Genomic DNA, 24017 nt, shown 5'->3' on the forward strand with positions numbered 1-24017 from the left:
GAACTGGCCTTCTGCCCCAGCTGGCCTGGTGACTTCCTTTTTTCAGTACCACCTTCCTCGATCCTCTTCTAGGGAAAGAGACCAAAAAGTAGCTTAAAAATCCTCCCAAGGAGGGAGCGCCTGATCAGCTCAGTTGGTTAACCATCTGACTCTTGATGTAGGCTCAGGTGATGATTTCACACTCTGCCGAGAGTGTAGAGCCTGCTTAGGATTTTCCCTTGCTCTTTGCCCAGTCCCCACTCGTGCTGTCTCAAAAAAAGAAAAAACCACCACCACAAAACCTCCCAAGGAGGACACTGAAAGTCCCCTTTCACAAGTTGCACACTCTCCAGGGACTTATTTAGCCTAGGGCTTTTTTGATAAGATGAATGAACTTCTGAGTCGTATAGTTGGCCCAGATTACGGAAGAATGGATTTGGCATCCTGTGAGGTGGGGAGGAGCAGACACAGGAGGCTTAGAGGGAAACTTAGGACTCCAGTTTCCAGCATGGTCAATTTGAAATGTCCATGAGACCACGAGGCATGTGTTACATAGACAGTTCAATGACAACATTGGAAAAGAGTTCAGCTTTGATAAAGGAAATTTTCAGCTTTTCACGTTTGTGGGCCTTGCTCTTGGGCTTCTGGGGAAATTATACTTTAACATTTACCAAGGTCAAAATGGCTTGGCATGGGCTCTGTTTCTGCCCCAAGCACATGTTGTACATCTGCTTCACTGAAAATAAAAATAAAAATAACAGGGGCACCTGGGTGGCTCAATCGGTTAAGCACCTGACTCTTGATTTCAGCTCAGGTCAAGATCTCATGGTTCGTGGGTTTGAGTCCCACATCCAGCTCTGCACTAACAGTGCAGAGCCTGTTTGGGAATTCTCTCTCCCTCCCTCTCTCTCTCTGCCTCTTGCCCACTCGTGTTCTCTCTCTCTCTCTCGTTCTCTCAAGATAAATAAATAAACTTAGAAAAGAAAAAGAACGAGAATGTAGCATTCCAAACATAAATATAAGAAAAAGAAAAAAACCTCCCTGGTTCCCCTAAGATTAGTCATATGTATTTGCACATACTAAAAACATAAGACAAAGTCTGAATTTTTGGAATGTCCTGGGTCATAATGTTAATTAAAAAAGAGTTACAATTCATTGTGTGTGTGTGTGTGTGTGTGTGTGTGTAGCACTGAACCAACCGTTCCTTCCCCAGAGCACCCTCTTCTTTGCTTTGTGAAGACTGTGTATCCTAGGTAGCTGTCTTAACATGAGCTCAAATAAAACCCTCTTCCTTTCTCTTTAAAATTTTAAAAAAGGTTTGTTCATTTTTGTGGACACTCCCGTGTATTTGAGAGTCGTTAGCTTACACTGCTATTCCAAGTCATGACACTAGGTAAGACCAACAGAGGAATGAGTGTAGATTGGAGAAGAGAATGGACAGAGCATGAACCCTGGGCCAACCTGACTTTGTTAAGTTGTTGATGTCAAGAAACCAACAAACTCACATTAGGGGTTCTGATGTCCACCTAGAGGTACGTTAAGCAATCTAAGAAGTCACCATTGGTGACTTTTTTTTCTTAACTGTGGAGCTGAGAGAATCAAATGCATCTTTGATGATTTGAGGATGGGTACAGATTCAGAACTGGAATCAGAGAGTATAGAAATGCCCTTCAGATTTAATATTTCTAAGATGAGAAAAGCATAGCAATAAGTTAATTAGGTCAAGGAATGAAGAACGTACGAAGAGTTCTATGGAGAACTAGTAAGATATGTTTTATAAATATTGACATGTATACATCTTTTATAACTATGTGTATGGTGTATATGTGTGTATCACATATACATATGTAGTTGTAATATGTATATATGAGATTTATTTCAAGAAATTTGCTTATGTGATTGTGGGGCACAGCAAGTTTCAAATCCAGAGGGCAGAGGGTAGGCTAGTGAGTGGCCTGGAAACTCTCCAGCCAGAGCTAACGCTGCAGTCTTGAGGCTAATTTCTTTCCTTTAAAAATTTTTTCATATTTATTTATTTATTTTGAGAGAGAACGAGAGAGCACTTATGCACACATGAGAGCAGGGTAGGGGCCCAGCGAGGGAGAGAGAGAATCTCAAGCAGGCTCCACACCCAGTGCAGAGCCAGCAGCAGGGCTCCATCCCATGACCCTCGGACCACGACCTGAGCTGAAATCAAGAGTTGGATGCTTAACCCACTGAGCCACCTAGGCTCCCGGAGGCTGAACTTCTTCCTCAGGGAACTCTTACTTAAATCCTTAAGGCCTTTTCACTGATCGGGTAAGACCCACCCACATTATGAAAATAAAATCCTTTGCTTAAATAAGCCAATTGGTTGTAGATGTTAAGCACATCTATAAAATACCTTTACAGCAACACCAAATTAGTGTTTGATCCAATAATGACTGGCTAGTATAGCCTAGCTAAGTTTACACATAAAACTAGCCATCAGATTCTACTTCTTGTCAACTTGGCACTCAGATGCCTCTCCTTAAACCATAATTTCCAAATAAAAATGGTGAAAAAAAAAAGACATACTTCTGTCTAACTAGATCAAATCTGGTATTGGTCCATTGGATTTTATATGATGAATGTAATATGATCTAAATTAATCTATTGATCTAATTTGTGTGTTTGTGTATATGAGAGGTAGGGGGGAGAGAAAGCATGAGCAGGGGACAGAGGGAGAGAGGACAGGGGGGGAGAGAGGTAGAATCTTAAGCAGGCTCCACACTCAGTGTGGAGCCCAATATGGGGCTCGAACCCACAACCCGGGACAATGACCTGAATCAGAATCAAAGAGTCAGACGCTCAACCAACTGAGCCACCCAGGTACCCCTGTATTGATCTAATGTTAACTTCTCTGACATTAGAAATTGTCTTCTGATTGTGTAAGATAATATCTTTGTTCTCAGAAAATACAAATATGAGACATGAAGTTCTCAAATGGTTCAGAAAATTATAAATTGATGGATAGCGGGCAGGGAAAAGGATGAATGATAAACCAAATGTGACAAAAGTGGGAATTGCTAATTTCTGTGTGAAGAGTATACAGAGTTTCTTCATGCTACTCTTGCAACTTTTCTGTAATTTTGAAATTATTTACGAATAAAAGTATATATGTTTCTGTGTGTGTCACTGATTAACTTCTGATACTTTGTTTATTTTAACTATTGTTTATTTCCTATTTTTCCATCTAGCTGTTGCTCCATGAGTGCAAAGGTCTTCCTTTTATTCACTGCTCACTGCTGTATCCCCTCCCCCAACTTCTAAAAATGTCTAGCACAAAGCAGACACATCATAGACATTTCAGTAAGATATAATGGAACATTGAATCATAATCTTGAAAAGTTATGTTTTTTATTTTTTTTCAACGTTTTTTGTTTTTTTTTTAATTTTTTTTGGGACAGAGACAGAGCATGAACGGGGGAGGGGCAGAGAGAGAGGGAGACACAGAATCGGAAACAGGCTCCAGGCTCCGAGCCATCAGCCCAGAGCCTGACGCGGGGCTCGAACTCACGGACCGCGAGATCGTGACCTGGCTGAAGTCGGACGCTTAACCGACTGCGCCACCCAGGCGCCCCGAAAAGTTATGTTTTTTAAAGCAATGCAGTTGATTTTTTAAACTACAATTTGTTTTTGAATAGGAAATGGATGCATATGGCACAAAACCAAAATGATAGGACAAGATTAGCAGTGAGAAGCTTTATTCCTACCTATTCCTTGATTCACAGGTAAGCAATTGAATGGCTTTGCTTTAAACAAAGACAAATGTACATCAGAGTTTTCCCCATTTTTTAGCCAAAGGGTAGCATGACATATTCAGTCTTGGGCTTTATGTATTTTTGCCTAACACTATATCCCAGAGATAGTTCCATACCAGTATATGAAGGGTGTCTACATTGTTCTTAAAAGCTATAAGCCCTTTAAACTTCTGCAGAAGGAGTCTGCAAGATAAGAAGCAGACAATATTCTCTGGTTTCCCGCAGCTGCAAGGGAAGCAGATGTAGTCATAGCTAACTTTGTAGAAGCAAATGTCTAGAAAAGAGTTACATATGAACTGGAAAAATAATGCCTGACCTCTGAAAAGTCTGTTGTTCTGATTGATTTCTCTATTTAACATGCATGGCTATGGTAACAGTATTTAATTGTTTTTCTTTTCTCATAGGTATAAAGCCCTAACACATTGGGGTGCCTGGATGGCTCAGTCGGTAAAGAGACTGGCTTTGGCTCAGGTCACAATCTCACAGTTTGTGGGTTTGAGCCCCACATCAGGCTCTGAGCTGAACGCTTGCTCAGAGCCTGGGGCCTGCTTCAGATTCTGTGTCTCCTCTCTCTGCCCCTCCCCCACTGGTGCTCTGTCTCACTCTGTCTCTCAAAAATAAATAAATGTAAAAAAAACTTATATAAAAAACCCAAAGCCTTAATAAATCTGTTAGCAGAAGTGCATCCAGGGAGTTCTACCTGTACACAGCCACTATGAAAAAGGACTCTAAAGACTGCTCAAGTAAACAAAGACCATGACCATTATTGTTCATTTAAGTGAACAGCAAATATCTTTTGGGTTTTACAATTTGCCATGATCTTTCTTTTTGCTAGACTTTCAATTCCTTTTTTAAAAAAATTAGCCAAATTGGTTTTTTTAGAGCAATGTTGGGTTCACAGCATGAATGGAAAGTAATATTCCCATGTACCCCATCCCCACACGTTCAAAACCTCTCCCACTAACATACCCACACCACGGTGGTACAGGTTATAACTGAAGATTATACATCATATCATTATCATCCAAAGTCCACAGCTTACAACAGGGTTTACTCTTGGTGTACATTCCATGGGTTTAATAAATGTTTAATAACATGTATCCACCATTATATCATACAGAATAGTTACACTGCCCTAAAAAAAAAAAAAAAAAACCCCTCTGTGTTCTACCTATTATTCATGCCTCTCTCCCCTTAATGCCTGGTCTGACTTACTGCTGCCATAGCCAAGCCCACTTCAGCCTGGAGAGACTAACTCTGAATAATGAGCACCAAAATGATGACAGAAATGGATTATAACACATTAGATAAAACATGGATTCTTGAGTCCATGTGTCATCCAAGTGAATTAACTAATTTCAAAAGGGTAGGGTGGGAAAAGTTCTTTACAAAAGAGCGCCAACTCAGAAATGTGCAATGGAGTGGAATGACAGAAATAGAATGTTCACATCATACTAATTGTAGATTCAGGCAAGAATCTATAATTCAGTGGAGGCTGAAGCCAGTAGTTGAAGTGTGGTGGGGGAACTGGGTATTATTGAGCTATCTCAAAGAATGGCTCCACATTAATTGCAGAGAGGAAAAGGTGGAGAGATCCGGCAGGTACCTCTTCAACCCAGCAAAGTTCAGAGTCTCCAAATGTGAAGAACTGATATTCAGGTGCCTCCTGATAGGAAGACACCACATCACTGCTATGGGGCTTCTGCCAAACTGTGTAACCAGAATCAAATGAGAAAACATCAGACAATCCAAAATTGAGAGACATACAAACACACACAGATAAGAGATTAAAAATTAAATGTGGCAAAATCTAAATAATAAATCTAAATAATAATAATCCAAATAATAATGATTCTGGGGGAAAATTAATGTGTGTTCCCTGAGCTGTTGTTGAAACTCTAGAATAGGTATAAAGTTTGTTAAATTCAAAACATGCCCCCCCCAACTCCAATTTATTGACTGTCTGACCTTGTGCAAATTACCTATCTTTCTGGGTCTGTTTCCTAAAACGTTAAAAATCTGGGAATAATACTAGTACCTGCCCTACTCAGTTGTAACGAATACAAAATGAGAATATACAGTTAATAACTTAGTTCAGTTCCGAAGTTATAATCAGGGCTCAATAAATGTTAGCTATTACAAACCCACGACAATTTACCTGCAATTCCAAAGGAAGAATGGTGCGAGAGCTGAAAGTTTCCTCATAAATTTGGAATAAAGCGTTTTGGTAGAATGAACTAACCAGAAGCTACATAAGGTCTCTCTTCACCTGGCTAGCATGAAGCTACAAAGGCCTGAGGAAAACACTAACATGTTTGATCACAGGATATTTTTCATGCCACGGTTTTGGATAAGAGTCTGGATGTGTATTTCATTATTATCCTGGCCACATTGACAGAGGGAGGGGGACAAGGAGGAATTAGACATGGGAGGGTGAATGTGTAAAGGGGAAAGCTGGCCCAGTGATGGAGGGGGTTCAGATAATTTTCTTAGCTGTGGCTGTTGCCTCTTCTTTTTCCTGGAAGGACCAGGGCTCATTACCTTCTCCAGTCCTGCGTTATCCTTACTCGGCCCAACCAACATTTGGGTCAAATCCCCCCATCCTTACACAGTCGCTCATGCTCTCAGGAGGTGGAGACATCACTGAAGTCTTCCTGTGTTTGGGCACCAGGGTCATGGACAGATTCTGGCCCAGAGAATTACCCTGCGATCCTTCCTGGGGCACCAGGGTCCACCCAGATGACCCACTGAGGGGCCTAAGATTGGAGCTCTGTGATTCATTGGGAAGAGACGCGGAGAAAAAGTGAAGGCGTGAGAAAGGCACGGAACCAGACCCAGGAGGCCGGCGCCCTCCTCCGCATCAACATCGGGAGACCACCAGGAGACGACCACGCGGCCCGGGGCCACCTGGGACCCGCCTATGCCCGCCCTGCCGGCCAGTTTCAGGCCATGCCGCACAAACGGGTCACAGCCACGGGAGGAGGTCCCCGACGTCCGTGGCCCCCCAACCCGAGCACCAGCTTGCCCCTTAAGCATCTCGGACGCGTTCCCCCCCGCCCAGGACACCCACGGGGAACGCGGGCCTTCGGAAAGGCCCTGCCCAGGCGTCTGCCTCGTACACCCTACTGTGCACGCGCCGCCGCGCCCGCTCCAAGGCCGGATCCGCCCCGGCGAGCGCTGAAGTTTGCAAAACGGGGGCTACGGCGGCGCAGAACGCGTGCGCAGAGGAGGCTGCGCTCTGAGTGTCTGGAGACGGCCGCGCGGGGGCCCCCGAGGGGCCTGGAGAAGAGGCGGGAAAGAGGGCAAAGACCGCGGAAAACCGTCTGTGTTGAAAAGTTGAAAGCGAGAAAACGGAATCCCGCTAGTCATTAAGAGGAAGCATAAAATAAATAAATAAATAAATAAATAAATCCCGGGGCGGGGAACACCGGCAGAGTTTGTTTGTATCCTTGACTTGTCCAACACAGGTATATTCATGAATTGTACAAATGTCAGAAAATGGATAGCAGGAATTTAAAAATGTATTACTTCTGATTGCTGCCTCTGGAGGTGACCACTTTTCACGTGCTACGCCGTTCCTCACGGCTTAATCCACATTTTTTTTAATGCTTATTTTTTTATTTTTGAGAAAGAGAGAGAGACAGAGCACGAGGGGAGAGAAGGGCAGAGAGAGAGAGAGGGAGACACAGAATCCAAACAGGATCCAGGCTCTGAGCTGTCAGCACAGTGCCCGACATGGGTCCTGAATCCATGAAACATGAGATCAAGACCTGAGCAGAAGTCGGACGCTCAACTGACTGCGCCACCCAGGCGCCCCACGACTGAATCCACATTTTTAGGTATAAGTATTAAGAATTCCCAATATATAGTGGAAAATGGGATCATAACGGTGTTTCTTGATTAAAACTCATTGCATCTTATAAATAAATAAAACAAAACTCATTGCATCTTCTTCTCCATTTTCAAAAATTATACTTCTTCCTTGTCATTAACCAGCATCAATACCTTGACCATGACCAGTACCTTGACCAGTTAGAAAATTAAATTGGAAAAAGAACCAATTGAGAACAGTATATAGATATAAAACAAAAGGATTAGTTTAAAGTAATGAATTCAGAAAATGTACTTGCAAGACATAGGACAAATGTAGCTTAATGTACAAGTTATTAAGAAAAAATGTTGTACCTAAGACGCAAAGGAGCTCAGAACAGCCCCCTCCCCCCCCCCCCCCACCATATGCCACTTTGGCATAAGGATTGTTTTGAGATAAAGGGACAAGAAAGGCCCACTGACGTCCCCTTTTACTCCCGGAAAATAGAAGGTAAAACTCCCATATGAAAAGGGCACCTGGGGGGCTCAGTCAGTTAACCAACCAACTTCAGCTCAGGTCATGATCTTTCAGTTCGTGGGTTCGAGCCCCATGTGGGGCTCTGTGCTGACAGCTCAGAGCCTGGAGCCTGCTTTGGATTCTGTGTCTCCCTCTCTCTCTCTCTGCCCCTCCCCCACTCACACTCTATCTCTCTCTGAAAATAATAAACTTAAAAAAAAAAAAATCTCCCATATCAAAGATGCCCTTTCTACACTAGGAGGAAAGAAACATTCTTATCACCGGAGATGAGGAGCCAAAACTAAGAAAAAATTCTGTGCAAGCAAACCTTGTTAAGATAACTTTTGTCTTCCTTTAGTTTCCACATGTATTTTAGTTACTTTTCTAAAATCACCTCTCTTCGTTCAATCTAACATATAAGCACTTAGGTTTTGCTACTTTTTTGGGTCTTCATTTCCTTATGAAGCTTCGTGTATCAGGTAAAACTTACATTAAATAAATTTATAAACTTCTATCCTGGTAATCTGTTTTATATCAATTTAATTCTCAAGCCCAGCCAGAGCTCCTAAGAGGGTAAAGGTAAAATTTTGCCTCTTCTGCATAAACCAAGAATCTGAAAAGATCATCAAGGAAAAAAAAGAAAAATATGGCCAATTTATAAAAATTTATTAAAAATAGAGCCAAAACATTTAGTTAAAAGTGTTCAAACACACTAGTTCTCAAACAAGTTACAAATAAAGCAATGAGATACTATTGTTTCCAACTCTAAGATTTACAGTGATTGAAAGACTGATAACGTAGTGTGTGAGCAGGTATGAGAAAAAGAGAAAATATGAACAAAATGGAAGTTGCATATTACATTTTTCCTGAAATTAAATGGGAAAATTTTAAATTAAAATCTAAAAACAATGAATATGACAATTTGTTGAAAGAAAAATATACTGATCTGGGGCCAGGTGATAGGGTGGTTCAGTTTGTAAAAATTTATCAAGCTTTGTACTCACACTATGTGTACTTTTCAACATTTACATTATACTTCAATAAAAAGTTAAAATACTGGCAAAGAGGCATTCTATGAGAATGCAAGAAAGAAATCCTTATAAGCGGTAATAATATTATGCTTTTAATATAGCCACAGGGACATAGAATTTGATTAATCATAATCATTGATTATGTATCTGATTGATACATGATACACTGAGTACAGAGCCTGCCTGGGATTCTCTCTCTCTGACCCTTGCCTGCTCTCTCTCTCTCTCTCAAAATAAATCAACATGTTTTTAAAATAAAAAAAATAAAATAAGTGTTTTTTAAAAATATACTGAGCACCTGGGTGGCTCAATGCATTAAGCGTCCGACTTCGGCTCAGTCATGATCTCAAGGTTTGTGAGTTCGAGCCCCGCTTCGGGCTCTGTGCCGACGGCTCAGGGCCTGGAGCCTGTTTCAGATTCTCTGTCTCCCTCTCTCTACCTCTCTCTCTCCCTCTCAAAATAATAAATAAACATTAAAAAAATTTTAAATGCATTCAAATTGACCATTCAATCAGTGATGCTTTTCAGAAGGCTATCAGAAAAGTTCAGTAATTTTTCCAAAGTCATACAGAACTTAAGTAGTAAAGCTAATATTCAGAACCATGTGTCTGGCTCCAGGATCTATATTCATAACCACTTTACTATATTGTCTCCCTAGCGTTACAAATATTTTCCCATAATTATAAAATATTTTATTTTTATCTTTAAATTCTAAGGATTTAAAAAACTTTATTACTGATATGGATGGGATCTGTTTTTATGTGATATATTGTGAGCTAGTTTTATGAGAGAGCTATTAATATTGTAGAAATACGTATATATTATTGTAAGAAAGCTATTAATATTGTACATATATTTATTGATAATAAGAGTGTTCAATATATTGATATATGAAAAATAGCTTAGCAAACTATATACCTATCTAGTGAGAACTACAGAATTCCCAGCAAACAAACCCCTGCACCAAGAGACTTGACCAAACTCTTAGCATAGCTTCTGGTAGATAAGACCTGTGTCCTCAGCATGATCCCAGTTCCCCCCTTAAAATGCCTGCCTGGCAAAGGTCAACACTCCTAGAACTTACTAGCCAATACCTGAGACAGGTCCCTGACCTCCCTTTCTTTGAATATTTACTAAAAAGGGCTTATAATTTTGAATTCTTCCTCTGTCCCTTTGAGATGTGTATGCATCTCCTACAATTCTGGGGTGTCTTTCTTTTTTTTTTTTTAATTTTTTTAACATTTATTTATTTTTTGAGAGACAGAGACAGAGCACAAGTGGGGGAGGGGCAGAGAGAGAAGGAGACACAGAATCTGAAGCAGCTCCAGGCTCCAAGCTGGTCAGCACAGAGCCTGATGTGGGGCTCGAACCCACGAACCGTGAGATCATGACCTGAACTGAAGTCGGCTGCTTAACCGACTGAGCCACCCAGGCGCCCCTAGGGTGTCTTTCTTAAGGATCTAAAAGCCATTTCTTGGGGCACCTGGGTGGCTCAGTTGGTTAATTGTCTGACTTCAGCTCAGGTCATGATCTCACAGTTTGTGGGTTCGAGCCCCTCTTTGGACCCTGTGCTGACAGCTCAGAGCCTGGAGTCTGCTTTGGATTCTGTGTCTCCCTCTTTCTCTGCCCCTCCCCTGCTTGTGCTCGCTCTCTCTCTCTATCAAAAATAAATTACTAAACATTAAAAAAAAAAGAAAAAAGTAATGATATTGACATATCAAAAGAAATAAAATAAAAGCCATTTCTTTGAAATGTCATCTTCAGGAAGCTTAGGGCCTCTGTCTTCCAGTCTCTGTGGAAGGACAGAATTCTAACTTTGATAACTGCCAGCTATCAGACACAGCTGGCCTGACAAATTGTTGTAATTTTTCACTTCCCTGCTCTACTTGAGCCCTTCCTGCTCCTCCCGGCTCGGCTTGGCCCCTGCCACCCCAAGATCCAATTACTCTCCTTGCATTTAAGTTTTCCAATTGAGTGGCTACAGTTCCCCCTGTAAGGTGTGGCCGACAGAGAAGAACGATCATGGAGCCCTTCAAGGATACTGGGGCCTCTCTTACAACTGTATTTCCCAAAGTATTGGTGAAAGGTTATCTTACGGCCCCTCTGCCTAGTGTGGGTAAATAGATCTTAAATGACAAACACTCTCTAACATCCAAATCTCCCTAAGCTTTTGAATCCCTTGCTCTACAGTAAACCATGGGAAGTTGGGCTTTCCCAGTTCTTTCCCGGTAGGCCACCTTTTGGTCCATGGTTCAGCCACCAACCAACCAACCAACCAACCAAATTGTTAGAGGGCTAACTCCTTGAGTTACAGATGCAACTCAGAAGCAATTAGATGTAGAATCTGTTTTATGGGCCCATATCTAAAAATTCTACCTGACACAAATTTATGATCCCTCCACCATTATTCCACACCCTTAGTTTCCATTCCCACACACGTTCCCTTGATTTCCGCTTGTGTAATTTAGAAAACTCAAGCGGTTCTCTTGGAATGTAGTACACCTCCTCTTGGGTGACATTTTGTCATCTTACCTTTAGGAGCCTGCTGACATTTGAGTCTAATTATGAGTCTAAAAGCAGAGAGGTGGGTCCAGAGGAGAGTCAGTGTTGTCTTGCATGGCGACGGCCTCAGGGAAGGCCATCACCATTTCCTTAGGCAATGCTGTTAATTCCCTCAGAGGTGGATACCACTGGGGGTGGAGATGCCACTGCCCCTGCCACTTCCTCTAGAGGAGAAAAGACCTCTACCACTGGCAAAGAAGACTCATCCGAATTTAGGATCCCAGTGATAGCATTTTCATCAAGGTCTTCCCACACATCCCATCCCAACTTACAGGATCCCATTCTTTCCCTCTCAGTGCCCTCAGTTTGACAGAAGACGCCCTGTGAGGCTGGGAGTTTGATTTGTGTTGTAACTCAGCCAATCACAGGATGAGGTTTTGTATTTTTTGGCAACTTTAGCCCTGTATCTACAGGAGATAAGGGTCTCCCACAGGGCGCACATGGAAGTCTTGGGTCATTTATGTGATGTGTGAGCTGGGAAATCAAATTCCTGAGCTCCCCCTTTTCTCTCACCACTTTGTCAAGCAACATTAGGAACAACCAACCAACATCACCATGGCCCTTAATTTTCCAAAAATGTTTGGAAGTATCATAGGCAGGATCACTTAGCTCCTTGCTTCCTCTAGGTGATTGAGTACCAGCAACCAATGTTTTGCATATCTACTAAACCGTGCACCCCATAGACTCTCTGCTCCCTTTACTACTGGAAATACAGTCCTTAGTGAATTTAAATCTAATCGTACCCAGGTACCCCCCCTCCTTAAAAATCTTTTAAGATCACACAAACATATATGGGTAACAAAACAAAACTTTCCTAGGGGCGCCTGAGTGGCTCAGTCGGTTAAGCATCTGACTTCGGCTCAGGTCATGATCTCACAGTTCGTAGGTTTGAGCCCCACGTAGGCCTCTGTGCTGACAGCTCGGAGTGTGGAGCCTGCTTCGGATTCTGTGTCTCCCTCTCTCTCTGTTCCTCCCCCGCTTCTTCTCTCTCTCTTTCTCTCTCTCTGTCAAAAATAAAGATTAAAAAAAAGCTTTAAAAAAGCAGTAAAACTTTCACTTTTATCCTGTAGTACTGTGGATTACAGCTGTGAAAATTGAAAGAATCTGTCGACTTCCATCAAGGCTGATTAATGACCCGGAGAGGAAATTGCCAGGGAGAGACCCCGAGAGTCACTGCACGTGGAACGTCACCTGAAACTGCTCCTGCCAGTGTGGGGCAGGATCTTGTTTTTAGTTACATTTTTGTATCTTATAAATGTGGACTTTTTGCAGTTAATTTTTATTTGTTTAAACATTGCATTCAAATATTATTTATTTTGATCACCGCAGTTTTTGCACCCCCTTAAATAGCTCCCGTGGTGAGAGCTACATCTTCCTCACCCTAATCCTGGAACTAATTAAAAAGAACTCTTTTGATTTTTGTTTGGTTTTGTTTGTTTGTTGTTTAAAGTAAGCTCTACGCCCAACATGGGGCTTGAACTCACAACACCGAAGAGTCTCACGCTCTACCGACTGAGCCAGCCAGGTGCTTCCCAAGAACCCTTTTAATATAAGTAAAGGTCACCACTTCAAAAGATTAAGTGTAGAGCATTAAAAAAAAAGCATAAAAAAATTATGTGTTAAAAAAATACATAGGTATAGAATAAACACTGAAAACAAGAAGATGTGTGAATACAGTAGCACTCAGAAGAGCTCTTGTGATGGTTTTGCGGTAGAGATTAGTAGAAATTACTAAATCTATCAATGGAAGAATGGGCGGCTTATCTAGCCCTTCCTAGATTAAGAGGGTCTGTTTGTAAGAAGTGATGTAATTGGTAAAGATAAAACTTCAGAACCACGAAAGATTAAACAAACAGGTGGGGCCATCCAGGCTGATGATATAAAACCGTCCTTGAGGCGGACTGTCTCCCGATCTAACCCTAAGACCTCAGGACTCCACCAACATGGCTCAAGATAATTCTCCAAACAGTAAGTTCCCCGCACACTTGACTGAGGTTTCTGTTTCGTTGGTTTGGGAGGAAATTGACTACAAACTTATGGGCTTGTCACAACTTGTGGGAGTTCCATTTTAAACCTTTTTTTTTTTAACGTTTTTTTTAAGAGGGGGGTGGAGGAGAGAGAATCCCAAGCAGGCTTCAGGCTGCCAGCACAGAGCCCAACTTGGGGTTCAATCTTACTAATTGTGAGATCATGACCTGAGCCGAAATCAGGAGTCGGATGCTTGTCTGACTGAGCCCCATTTTTAAGCTTTAAAATAACTGTACTAGGATTGGGAAAAACTTTCTCTCATATGATATGAAAATATGCTGTTTTCTGTGTATTGTGCATTGGGAATTTCAGAAAGATACAGGCAATCATGAATTAAACAAAATAGAAGATTTTTGCTTCAGGAAGGAGAGGGAGAGAGATACATTTAAAGAAACTGTGGTGGGGCGCCTGGGTGGCTCAGTCGGTTAAGCGTCCGACTTCAGCTCAGGTCACGATCTCGCGGTCGGTGAGTTTGAGCCCCGCATCGGGCTCTGGGCTGATGGCTCGGAGCCTGGAGCCTGCTTCCGGTTCTGTGTCTCCCTCTCTCTGCCCCTCCCCCGTTCATGCTCTGTCTCTCTCTGTCTCAAAAATAAATGTTAAAAAAAAAAAATTTAAAAAAAATAAAACTGTGGTAAAAAAAAAAAAAAAGAGGGGGGCACCTGAGTGGTTCAGTTGGTTAAGCATCTGATTCTTGATTTCAGCTCAGGTCATGATCTCACAGTAAGTGAGTTTGAGCCCCACATCGAGCACCAAGCTGCTAGTACAGAGCCTGCTTGGGATTCACTCTCCTTCTCTGCCCCTCCTTCGCGTGCTTTCTCTCTCTTTTATTTTTTTATTTTTTATTTTCTTTTAACGTTTATTTATTTTTGAGACAGAGAGAGACAGAGCATGAATGGGGGAGGGTCAGAGAGAGGGAGACACAGAATCTGAAATAGGCTCCGGGCTCTGAGCTGTCAGCACAGAGCCCGACTCGGGGCTTGAACTCACGGACCGTGAGATCGTGACCTGAGCTGAAGTCGGCCGCTTAACCGACTGAGCCACCCAGGCGCCCCGCTTTCTCTCTCAAAATAAATAAATAACCTTAAAAAACAACAACAACAACAAATGGGGCCCCTGGGTGGTTTAGTCGGTTAAGTGTCTGACTTCGGCTCGGGTCATGATCTCACGGTTCGTGGGTTCGAGCTCCATGTCGGGCTCTGTGCTGATGGCTCAGAGCCTGGAGCCTGCTTCTGATTCTGTGTCTCCCTCTCTCTCTGCCTCTCCCCTGCTCCAAAATGAATAAACATTTAAAAAAATTGTTGTTTTTTTTTTTTTTCAACGTTTTTTATTTATTTTTGGGACAGAGAGAGACAGAGCATGAACGGGGGAGGGGCAGAGAGAGAGGGAGACACAGAATCGGAAACAGGCTCCAGGCTCCGAGCCATCAACCCAGAGCCCGACGCGGGGCTCGAACTCACGGATCGCAAGATCGTGACCTGGCTGAAGTCGGACGCTTAACCGACTGCGCCACCCAGGCGCCCCTAAAAAAATTGTTTAAAAAAAAAAAACAATGGGAGGCATGAGAGATTTCATAGACCAGAATATCTTTGGAATCAAAGAAACTTCCAGACTTCTTTCTCAAGACTGAACTTTACTCTTGAACTCTGGATTCATCGGTCTCACTTGTTTGTCTAACAAGTGTCCCAAACTCAGCGTGTCCCAAACTGGACTCCATGTTTACACCCAAACTCTCCCCCACAGAGTTTATCCTCACTGAGGACATGTCAGCTGTTCATGCTAAAAACTCTAGGGAACATCCTTGACCTACTTTTCTCTCATGACCTATATCTAATCAGCCTGGCAGTTCTGTTGATTTTAACTTTAAAATATTTTAGGAATCTGACCATTTCTTGGTCCATCCCCACACGGCCCTGCAAGGCCCTATACAATCTGTCTTCTACCCCCGCCACCAAGGTCTAGGACCTCACCTGTTTCTGCTTTGTTCCAGACTGTGTAGCCCTCTGCTCTCTCTTAAAGAGGCCAGGCAGGCTCCTACTGCCATCCCCAGTCCCTGCAAGGTGGTTCTCCACATGTCAGCATGGGTCCCTCTCTCATTTGCTTCAAGTCTTTGCTTAAGTCATTTGTTTTCTTCCTTTCAACATTTTCAATGTTTTGTTTATTTTTGAGACAGTGCACGGGGGGTGGGTGGGTCAGAGACAGGGGGACAGTGGATCCAAAGCCGGCTCTGTGCTGACAGGCTGACAGAGAGAGCCCAATGCAGGGCTGGAACTCACGAACTGCAAGAACGTGACCTGAACTGAAAACCAAGAGTCAGAAGCGCCACCGACTGAACCACCCAGGTGCCCCGAATCAAGTCATTTTCTAAGTGAAGTCTTCCCTAATTACTTCGCTTAAAATTGTGACTTCACCCCATGCATTCTTTCTTTTCTCTCCTCCTTTATTAAAAAAAAAAAAATTACGTTTAGGGGCGCCTAGGTGGCTCAGTCGGTTAAGCATCGACTTCGGCTCAGGTCATGATCTCGGTTCATGAGTTCGAGCCCCGCGTCGGGCTCTGTGCTGTCAGCTCGGAGCCTGGAGCCTGCTTCGGATTCTGTGTCTCCCTCTCTCTCTGCCTTTCCCTCCCTCACACTCTGTCTCTGTCTCAAATATAAATAAAAAACATTAATTAAAAAAATTAAAAAGAAATTTTTATGTTTATGTATTTTTGAGAGAGAGAGCCCACGCGCACGCAAGTGGGGGAGGGACAGAGAGGGAGGCAGACACAGAATCCGAAGCAGGCTCCAGGCTCTGAGCTGAGCTGTTAGCACAGAGCCCCTTCGGATTCTCTGTCTCCCTCTCTTCTCTGCCTCTCCCCCACTGCTGCCCTCTCTCTCAAAAAGAAATAAACATTTTTTAAAAAGTTTAGGGGCGCCTGGGTGGCTTGGTCGGTTGAGCGTCCGACTTCGGCTCAGGTCATGATCTCACGGTCTGTGAGTTCGAGCCCCGCGTCGGGCTCTGTGCTGACAGCTCAGAGCCTGGAGCCTGTTTCGGATTCTGTGTCTCCCTCTCTCTCTGCTCCTCCCCTGTTCATGTCTGTCTCTCTCTGTCTCAAAAATAAATAAACGTTAAAAAAAAAAATAAAAAATAAATAAAAATAAAAAATAAAAAGTTTAAAAAATCCAGTTGACATATGTATCTTAGTATAATACAGCATACAACACAGTTCACTGAAATGGTTTCAGACTCCTCGTGGCAGCTAATATCTAAGAAAGTTTATGCCACTTGTTATAGTGGGTTTTTAATTTGGTGGAGTTTTAATGATCTGAAAGGCTATTAAAGTACAACTCTGTGCCCAACTATATACACCTGTCTGAGGCTGTATATGTCATGATTGAGCTAAAAAGAACATCACAAGAGATCAGATGCAGCTGTAAGAATCCAGCTCTCTTCTATATGGCTAAGTATAGACATCAAAGTAATTTCCATAAATGTAAAGCAATGCCACTTACCTCAGTAATCATTTTTATTCCAAGGTGATAATTTTTTTAATAAAAATGTTATTTTTGTTAAAATGTAATGGGTTTGTTGACATTTGAAAATGGATTAATCAAGGGGTGCCTGGGTGGCTCAGTCGGTTAAGCATCTGACTTCAGCTCAGGTCATGATCTTGGGGTTTGTGGGTTTGAACCCCATGTCAGGCTCTGTGCTGACAGCTCAGCTCAGAGCCTGGAGCCTGCTTCAGAATGTGTGTCTCCCTCTCTCTCTGCCCCTCCCCTGCTCACACTCTATCTCTCGCTCTCAAAAATAAATAAACAAAAAAAGTTAAATAAAATGGATTAACCAATGTTCTCACTTTTACTTTTTAATAAGGTAAAACAAACGGTCTTTGGATATTCAGTTTTAAAAGTGCAAATGGGTCCTGAAGCCAAAAACACTGGGATTTAGTGATCTAGGAATACTTTCTAGAGAAAAAAAATTGTGCAATAATTTTCAAGTTTTTTTTTTTCTTTTTCTTGTCTTCTTAGTAACGCACAATTGATAGGTTACTGCTCCTCAGCAACACACACTTGCTTCCCCTCCCCGTGCACAGCCGTCCATCTGTTGCATCCAGTGCATTTCATGCCATTTAGAGATAGGTGTCTTGTGATATGTGTGTATCCTTCACAAATACACAACATTGTTTTGGTGGAATGTAACTTATTTAGATTAGTTGATCTTCACTGGAATCACTTGTTTCTCTCCAGCTTTTTATTGAAGTACAACTGCACATGGTAAAATGCAAATCATAAGTGTACAATTTGATTTAATTTACGTGTACACCTATGTAGGTATATACATAATTGCTACATAGAAATATTATTGCTCTGTATAAACTCCATTTTGTGCCTTCCTTTCTTGACTTAATTCTGTGCCTTTGAGACCTATCGATCTTGTTTCCCTTGTCATTTTTTTTTTCTCATTATTTTGGTCTTAAGGCATAAAATTCCATCACGGGGATATTAGCACATTTTACTTACCCATTCGTGTAGTCATGGGCATTTAGTTTGCTCCAACTGTTAATATGAACAGCATTCTGAAAAATATGTCATGGAGATTTGAGTGGGAAATAAATGACGGCATTACAATTACTGCACATAATTTAAGCAAGCAGAGCCCAATTGCCCCACCGACTATCTAGAATAAAGTACATTCCAACCAGTTCTCCAGAAGGGTTTCCATCTCCCCACCCCACCCCCATCATTGCAAGCATCTGACTTTATCTGATTTTCTAACTTTTGAACTGCTGTTTTCAGTTATGTCTTTGGTTCCAGAAATTTTTCCCATTGTGTTTTGGGAAGATTAAATAACTTATTGAACTCTTTTCTATCTCAATGGGACACGGGTTCTTTCGTACATGATTTTCCATTTATTTTTACATTTCACAGGTCTTTAATTTGGCATTTTGAAATATACTGTGTATCATGACTCAACTTCATTTTTCTTCATACAGCAAACCATTTTCTTTACCCAACACTACCCTTTCCCGCTGATTTTGGAGGCTCTGGCTGTCCCAAATTCTATATAGAACAGGCTTTCTGTTCCTCGGCTTTCTGTTGGGTTCCATTTGTCTACTGGTCTGTTTCTGCATGAGTACTGTAAGAAAAAGCTTTTACTACTCTATTTTATCTGGATAATTAAATGCATCATCTTTATCCTTTTTAAACATAATGTATAATCTACTTTGTGGGCTTGTATTCTCCCCGTATGTTTTAGGTGGCCCTCAAAATCCTGTTTGGTCTCTTCTCAGAAAACAGCCATGTTCTCATCATGAGAAAAACATCAGATAAACTCCAATGAGGTTCTACAAAACACTTGCTCAGTACTCCTTAGAACTGTCTATATCATGAAAAACTAAAGTCTAAGAAACTGTCAGGGCCAAAGGGAGCCTAAGGAGATCTGAGGACCCATTGTAATATGGCACCTAGATAGCATCTGAGAACAGAAAAAGGATATTAGATAAAAACTTTTAGATAAAAACTTGGAAAATATGAATAAAGTATGGACTTTGCTTACCAACAATGTATCGGTATCAATTCCTTCATTGTGAGAAATGTACTGTGGTAATATGTTAATAATAGGGGAGGGGTACCTAGTTGGCTCAGTTGGGAGAGCATGTGACTTTTTTTTTTTTCTGAGAACTGGGGAGAGGGGCTGAGGGATAGAGAGAAAGGGGGAGATTGAGCAATCTTAAGCAGGCTCCGTGCTCCATGCCCCACTCCCCCTTGGCGGGGGCACGGAGCCCTCTGTAGGGCTCAATCCCATGACCCTATGATCATGACCTGAACTGAAATCAAGAGTACAATGCTCAACCAACTGAGCCACCCAGGCGCCCCTGAGTACGTGGCTCTTTTTTTTTTTTTTTAAGCTTATTTATTTTGAGAGAGAGAGAGAGAGTGAGCACAAGTGGGGAGGGGCAGAGAGTGGGAAAAAGACAGAATCCTAAGCAGGCTCTACACTGTCTGTGCAGAGCCTGATGTGGGGCTCGAATTCAGCAACTGTGAGATCATGACCTGAGCTGAAAGGTGGATGCTTAACTGACTGAGCCACCCAGGTGCCCCAAGCATGTGATTCCTGATCTCTGGGTCATGAGCTCGAGCCCCACATTGGGTGTAGAGATTACCTAGAAAAAAGTACAATGAAAAATAGGGGAAACTGGGAATGGAAGATATGGGAACTCCTCATACCAGCTTTGTAACTTCTCTGTAAATCTGAACATCCTAAAATAAGGTTTACTTCAAATATCCTGTTGGTATTTTTGTTTGGAAATGCAATTCCCTGTTAATAAAATGTTAACTACTACCAACAAAATGGCAGTGAATATCCATGTGTGTTACCCAGACGTACACGTGTCCGTTCCTCTAGGATAGAGACTCAGGAAGGGAATTACCAAGCTGTAACGGTCTGGAGCTTTGTGCCCCCCAGAGTCAGAGATGAACCATCTTGATACTGATCTCTAGGAACCGTTAGCTTATTGGGCTATAACATGCTCCTAGGTTGATAAAAGAGATCTTCCTCAGATTTTTCTCTTTGCTTTCCTCCTTTCTTATCCTTCATCTTACTTTAGCTCTTTATCTCCTGTTCCTCCCTGCCCACCCTCTACCTGTCAGTGTAGGAATTAGGCAGGAGGCCCTAATTTGCTTATCCCCACCCCCCATTCCCTAGGGAGTTGATCTGGGTTAGTTAGAAGTTCCTCTATATCTACTTCAGGGCTTAAGCTTTCCTTTGAGCTTTTCACTGTAAAGGAATTTTCCTTTTAAGAATGTATACAGCCAAGGACCTGTGCACAGAGAAGAACCTACTTGAAGGTATAAGATGGGTGGGGTCCTGTGAGGGCTTTTTAACCTAAGGCCAACCTCAGAGAAGATTACTTTGCCATCAGAAAAATTCAATCACGACTATTTGGAGCACAGAGTGTGGGCCTTAGACTGGAGGGTCAGGGAAGGACTCTGAGAAGGTGGTGCTCAAGCTGGAACCTGTCACAAAGGAGCAAGCTAGTCCCTCATCACATGAAGGGCATCGCAGGAAGAGAAGAACAAGTACCAAGTTCTGGAGTAGAAGGAAGTTGGCCTGGTTGTGGGACAGAAAGTTGGTGGTAGTGGCTGGAGAACATATTTATTCCAAGGTATAAGGTCAAGGAAGTCGTTATATGTGACTAGCTCAAAAATATTGGTGAGGGCCTGATCAACACGGTAAGATTCAAGAGGACTTGAGAATGATAGTAAAGTTAACCTTCTCCTTTCAGGGTGCCTGGCTCTCTCAGTTGGTAGATTATGTGACTCTTGACCTCAGGGTTGTAAGCTGGCCTCCAAGTTGGGTGTAGACATTACTTAAAAAAAATTTAGAACTCTAGGGACACCTGGGTGGCTCAGTCAGTCAAGCTTCTGGCTTTGGCTCAGGTCATAATCTCACAGTTTGTGAGTTTGAGCCTCGCGTCGGGCTTGCTGTTGTCAGCACAGAGCCCGCTTTAGATCCTCTGTCTCTGTCTCTCTGTCCCTGTGCTGCTCAGGCACATACACACACTCTCTCTTTCTCTCTCTCAAAAATAAACATTAAAAAAATACAAAAATTTAGAAATAAAATAAAAATAAATAAATAAATAAATAAATAAACAAACAAACAAATAAATAAATAAATAAAATTTTAGCCTTCTTTCAATGAAGTACAACAGACCAGGAGGTAGTAGACTGGTATGCAAATGAAGATTTAAACTTGTAGGAGGGACAAACATTCAAGGATCAAACAAAAAAAAGCATCCCTGTGGTCTGGGAATCCCAATGAATTCTTTATTTTGCCGTAGTTAAGAGTTTTGACTGGATTTTTTTTTTTTTGCATAAATGTGGAGTTTGACTTTTTTGAGTCTTGTTGTTTCCTTAGTTGTTAATTTTAGTCACTCTGACCTGTGTGAGGCGGTATCTCAATGTGGTTTTGATTTGTATTTCCCTGATGATGAGTGATGCTGAGCATCTTTTCATGTGTCTGTTGGCCATCTGGATGTCTTCTTTGGAAAAGTATCTATTCATGTCTTTTTGCCCATTTCTTCACTGGATTATTTGTCTTTTGGGTGTTGAGTTTGATAAGTTCTTTATGTATTTTGGATACTAACCCTTTATCTGATATGTTACTTGCAAATATCTTCTCCCATTCTGTCGGTTGCCTTTTAGTTTTGTTGATTGTTTCCTTCGTTGTGCAGACACTTTTTTATTTTGATGAGGTCCCAATAGTTCATTCTTGCTTTTGTTTCTCTTGCCTCCGGAGACATGTCTAGTAAGAAGTTGCTGCAGCCACAGTCAAAGAGGTTATTGCCTGTTTTCTCCTCTAGGATTTTGATGGTTTCCTGTCTTATGTTTAGGTCTTTCATCCACTTTGAGTATTTTTGCGTATGGTGTAAGAAAGTGGTCCAGGTTCATTCTTCTGCATGTTGCTGTAAGAACCAAATGATCCTCCCCATAGTGTTTTTAAAAACATTTTGGAAAGTGATCCTATTTATCTGCTATTGAGGGCAATGGACTTTACCCGGAAATTAAACCAGAAACACTGAAAGGGACTTAATGGTACTTCATTTGCTCTTCATTTCTATGGTTTCGAGTATTCATGATTGTAATGACCTATTATTACATGCCTTTTCTTGACTCATTCTTCTTAATCCATATGAACAGAACACATAAATTTTTCATGGTTTTTGAAAAATAGAAGACCTTGACTCTCAGTCATGGCATTCAGATAAAATAGAGAAGTTCAAGAATCACCTTTGTGTGGGGCGCCTGGGTGGCTCAGTCGGTTAAGCGTCCAACTTCGGCTCAGGCCATGATCTCGTGGTCCATGAGTTCGAGCCCCATGTCAGGCTCTGTGCTGATAGCTCAGAACCTGGAGCCTGTTTCAGATTCTGTGTCTCCCTTTCTCTCTGCCCCTCCCCCATTCATGCTCTGTCTCTCTCTGTCTCAAAAATAAATAAACGTGGGTGCCTGGGTGGCTCAGTCGGTTAAGCGGCCGACTTCGGCTCAGGTCATGATCTCACGGTCCGTGAGTTCGAGCCCCACGTCAGGCTCTGGGCTGATGGCTCAGAGCCTGGAGCCTGTTTCAGATTCTGTGTCTCCTTCTCTCTGACCCTCCCCCGTTCATGCTCTGTCTTTCTCTGTCTCAAAAATAAATAAACGTTAAAAAATAAATAAATAAATAAATAAATAAACGTTTAAAAAAAAAAAAAGAATCACCCTTGTGTATTTAAGGGATTTATAATTGTGTCAGAGTTCTTTACTACTGGTTTCTGGTGGATTACAAAGGAAAAGAGGAAATCAAAGACTAGCTTGAGGCTGAAGTTTGAAATTTATAAGCTGGCCTATTAAATGCTTCGTCTTTCCTAATCTTTCCACAGAGACCACACCAGTGAATCACAGACGCAGCCGCACCAAATTCACACAAGATCAATTGAAAATCCTCATCAAAGCATTTGATAAAAACCCTTACCCAGGTTATGCTACCAAACAAAAACTTGCTTTAGAAGCCAATACTGAAGAGTCTCGAATCCAGGTAAGTTACAAATTCTGTACCTCCAAGACTAAAAGTAGACAAGGAGGCAAGGAAACTGTTAATCGAGCACATCATGTGCCAGTGTGCTAAGGGCTTTGCGTGAAGTAACTTGACACCCAGAATGAAGTCACAAGGATGCTGCTCTTTGTCTCACTCCACAAATGTGAGTACTGAGGGTGAAAGAGTGTCTAGGAGTGGCAACGGCATGTGCAGGTGCTTCTTCAGAGAAGAGGAAATACTTGAGCCGGTTGATAAATGCATAATAATTGCAGCATCTATTTCTTAACTTAAAAAGATTACTATAGTCATGTTGGGAACAGATTGTGAAGATGCTAAATGCCAAACCTTGACCCAAGACTCAGTCGGATGTGACAGGTATCCGTAACAGTACTGAGCTTAGACCTATAAGAATCACACCCTTTGAAGACAGGCAGTAATAGGGTGAGATGACCTAGACATACTAAATTCTCTCATTTTCTTTTCCTCACTCAAGATTTGGTTTCAGAATCGAAGAGCTAGGCACCAGAAGAAATCAGAACCCGATGAGGACTTAGAATCAAGCCAAGACCAAGATCACCTTGAAGAGGAGATTCAAAGTAAATAGTCTGTTGCAGTCCTTCCACAACAGAGCTTCTTGGGTACACAAGGTCCTCTCTACTTGGAGCTAACTACTACTCTGAGTGGGAGAGGAATGTTCTTTCTCTCAGGGCCTCCTGTTCAAGGTCTTCTGGTAGCAATGGGTCCAATATGGCCCCTGGAAAT

The 24017-nt window shown here is 42.1% G+C and overlaps 1 protein-coding gene across 1 annotated transcript in view; it reads left to right on the forward strand.

Moving 5' to 3' along the window:
- The window catches only part of DUXA (double homeobox A), a 30106-nt gene that overhangs the window by 760 nt on the left and 5329 nt on the right, over positions 1 to 24017 (forward strand). Inside the window, exons 3-4 of the mRNA XM_042969985.1 lie at positions 23101 to 23255; positions 23749 to 23851. Coding sequence (XP_042825919.1) covers positions 23101 to 23255; positions 23749 to 23851 — 258 coding nt within the window. The remainder of the gene's footprint in view (positions 1 to 23100; positions 23256 to 23748; positions 23852 to 24017) is intronic.

This window comes from Panthera tigris, chromosome E2, assembly GCF_018350195.1.
Source record: "Panthera tigris isolate Pti1 chromosome E2, P.tigris_Pti1_mat1.1, whole genome shotgun sequence".
In the NCBI taxonomy this organism is placed as follows: domain Eukaryota; kingdom Metazoa; phylum Chordata; class Mammalia; order Carnivora; family Felidae; genus Panthera; species Panthera tigris.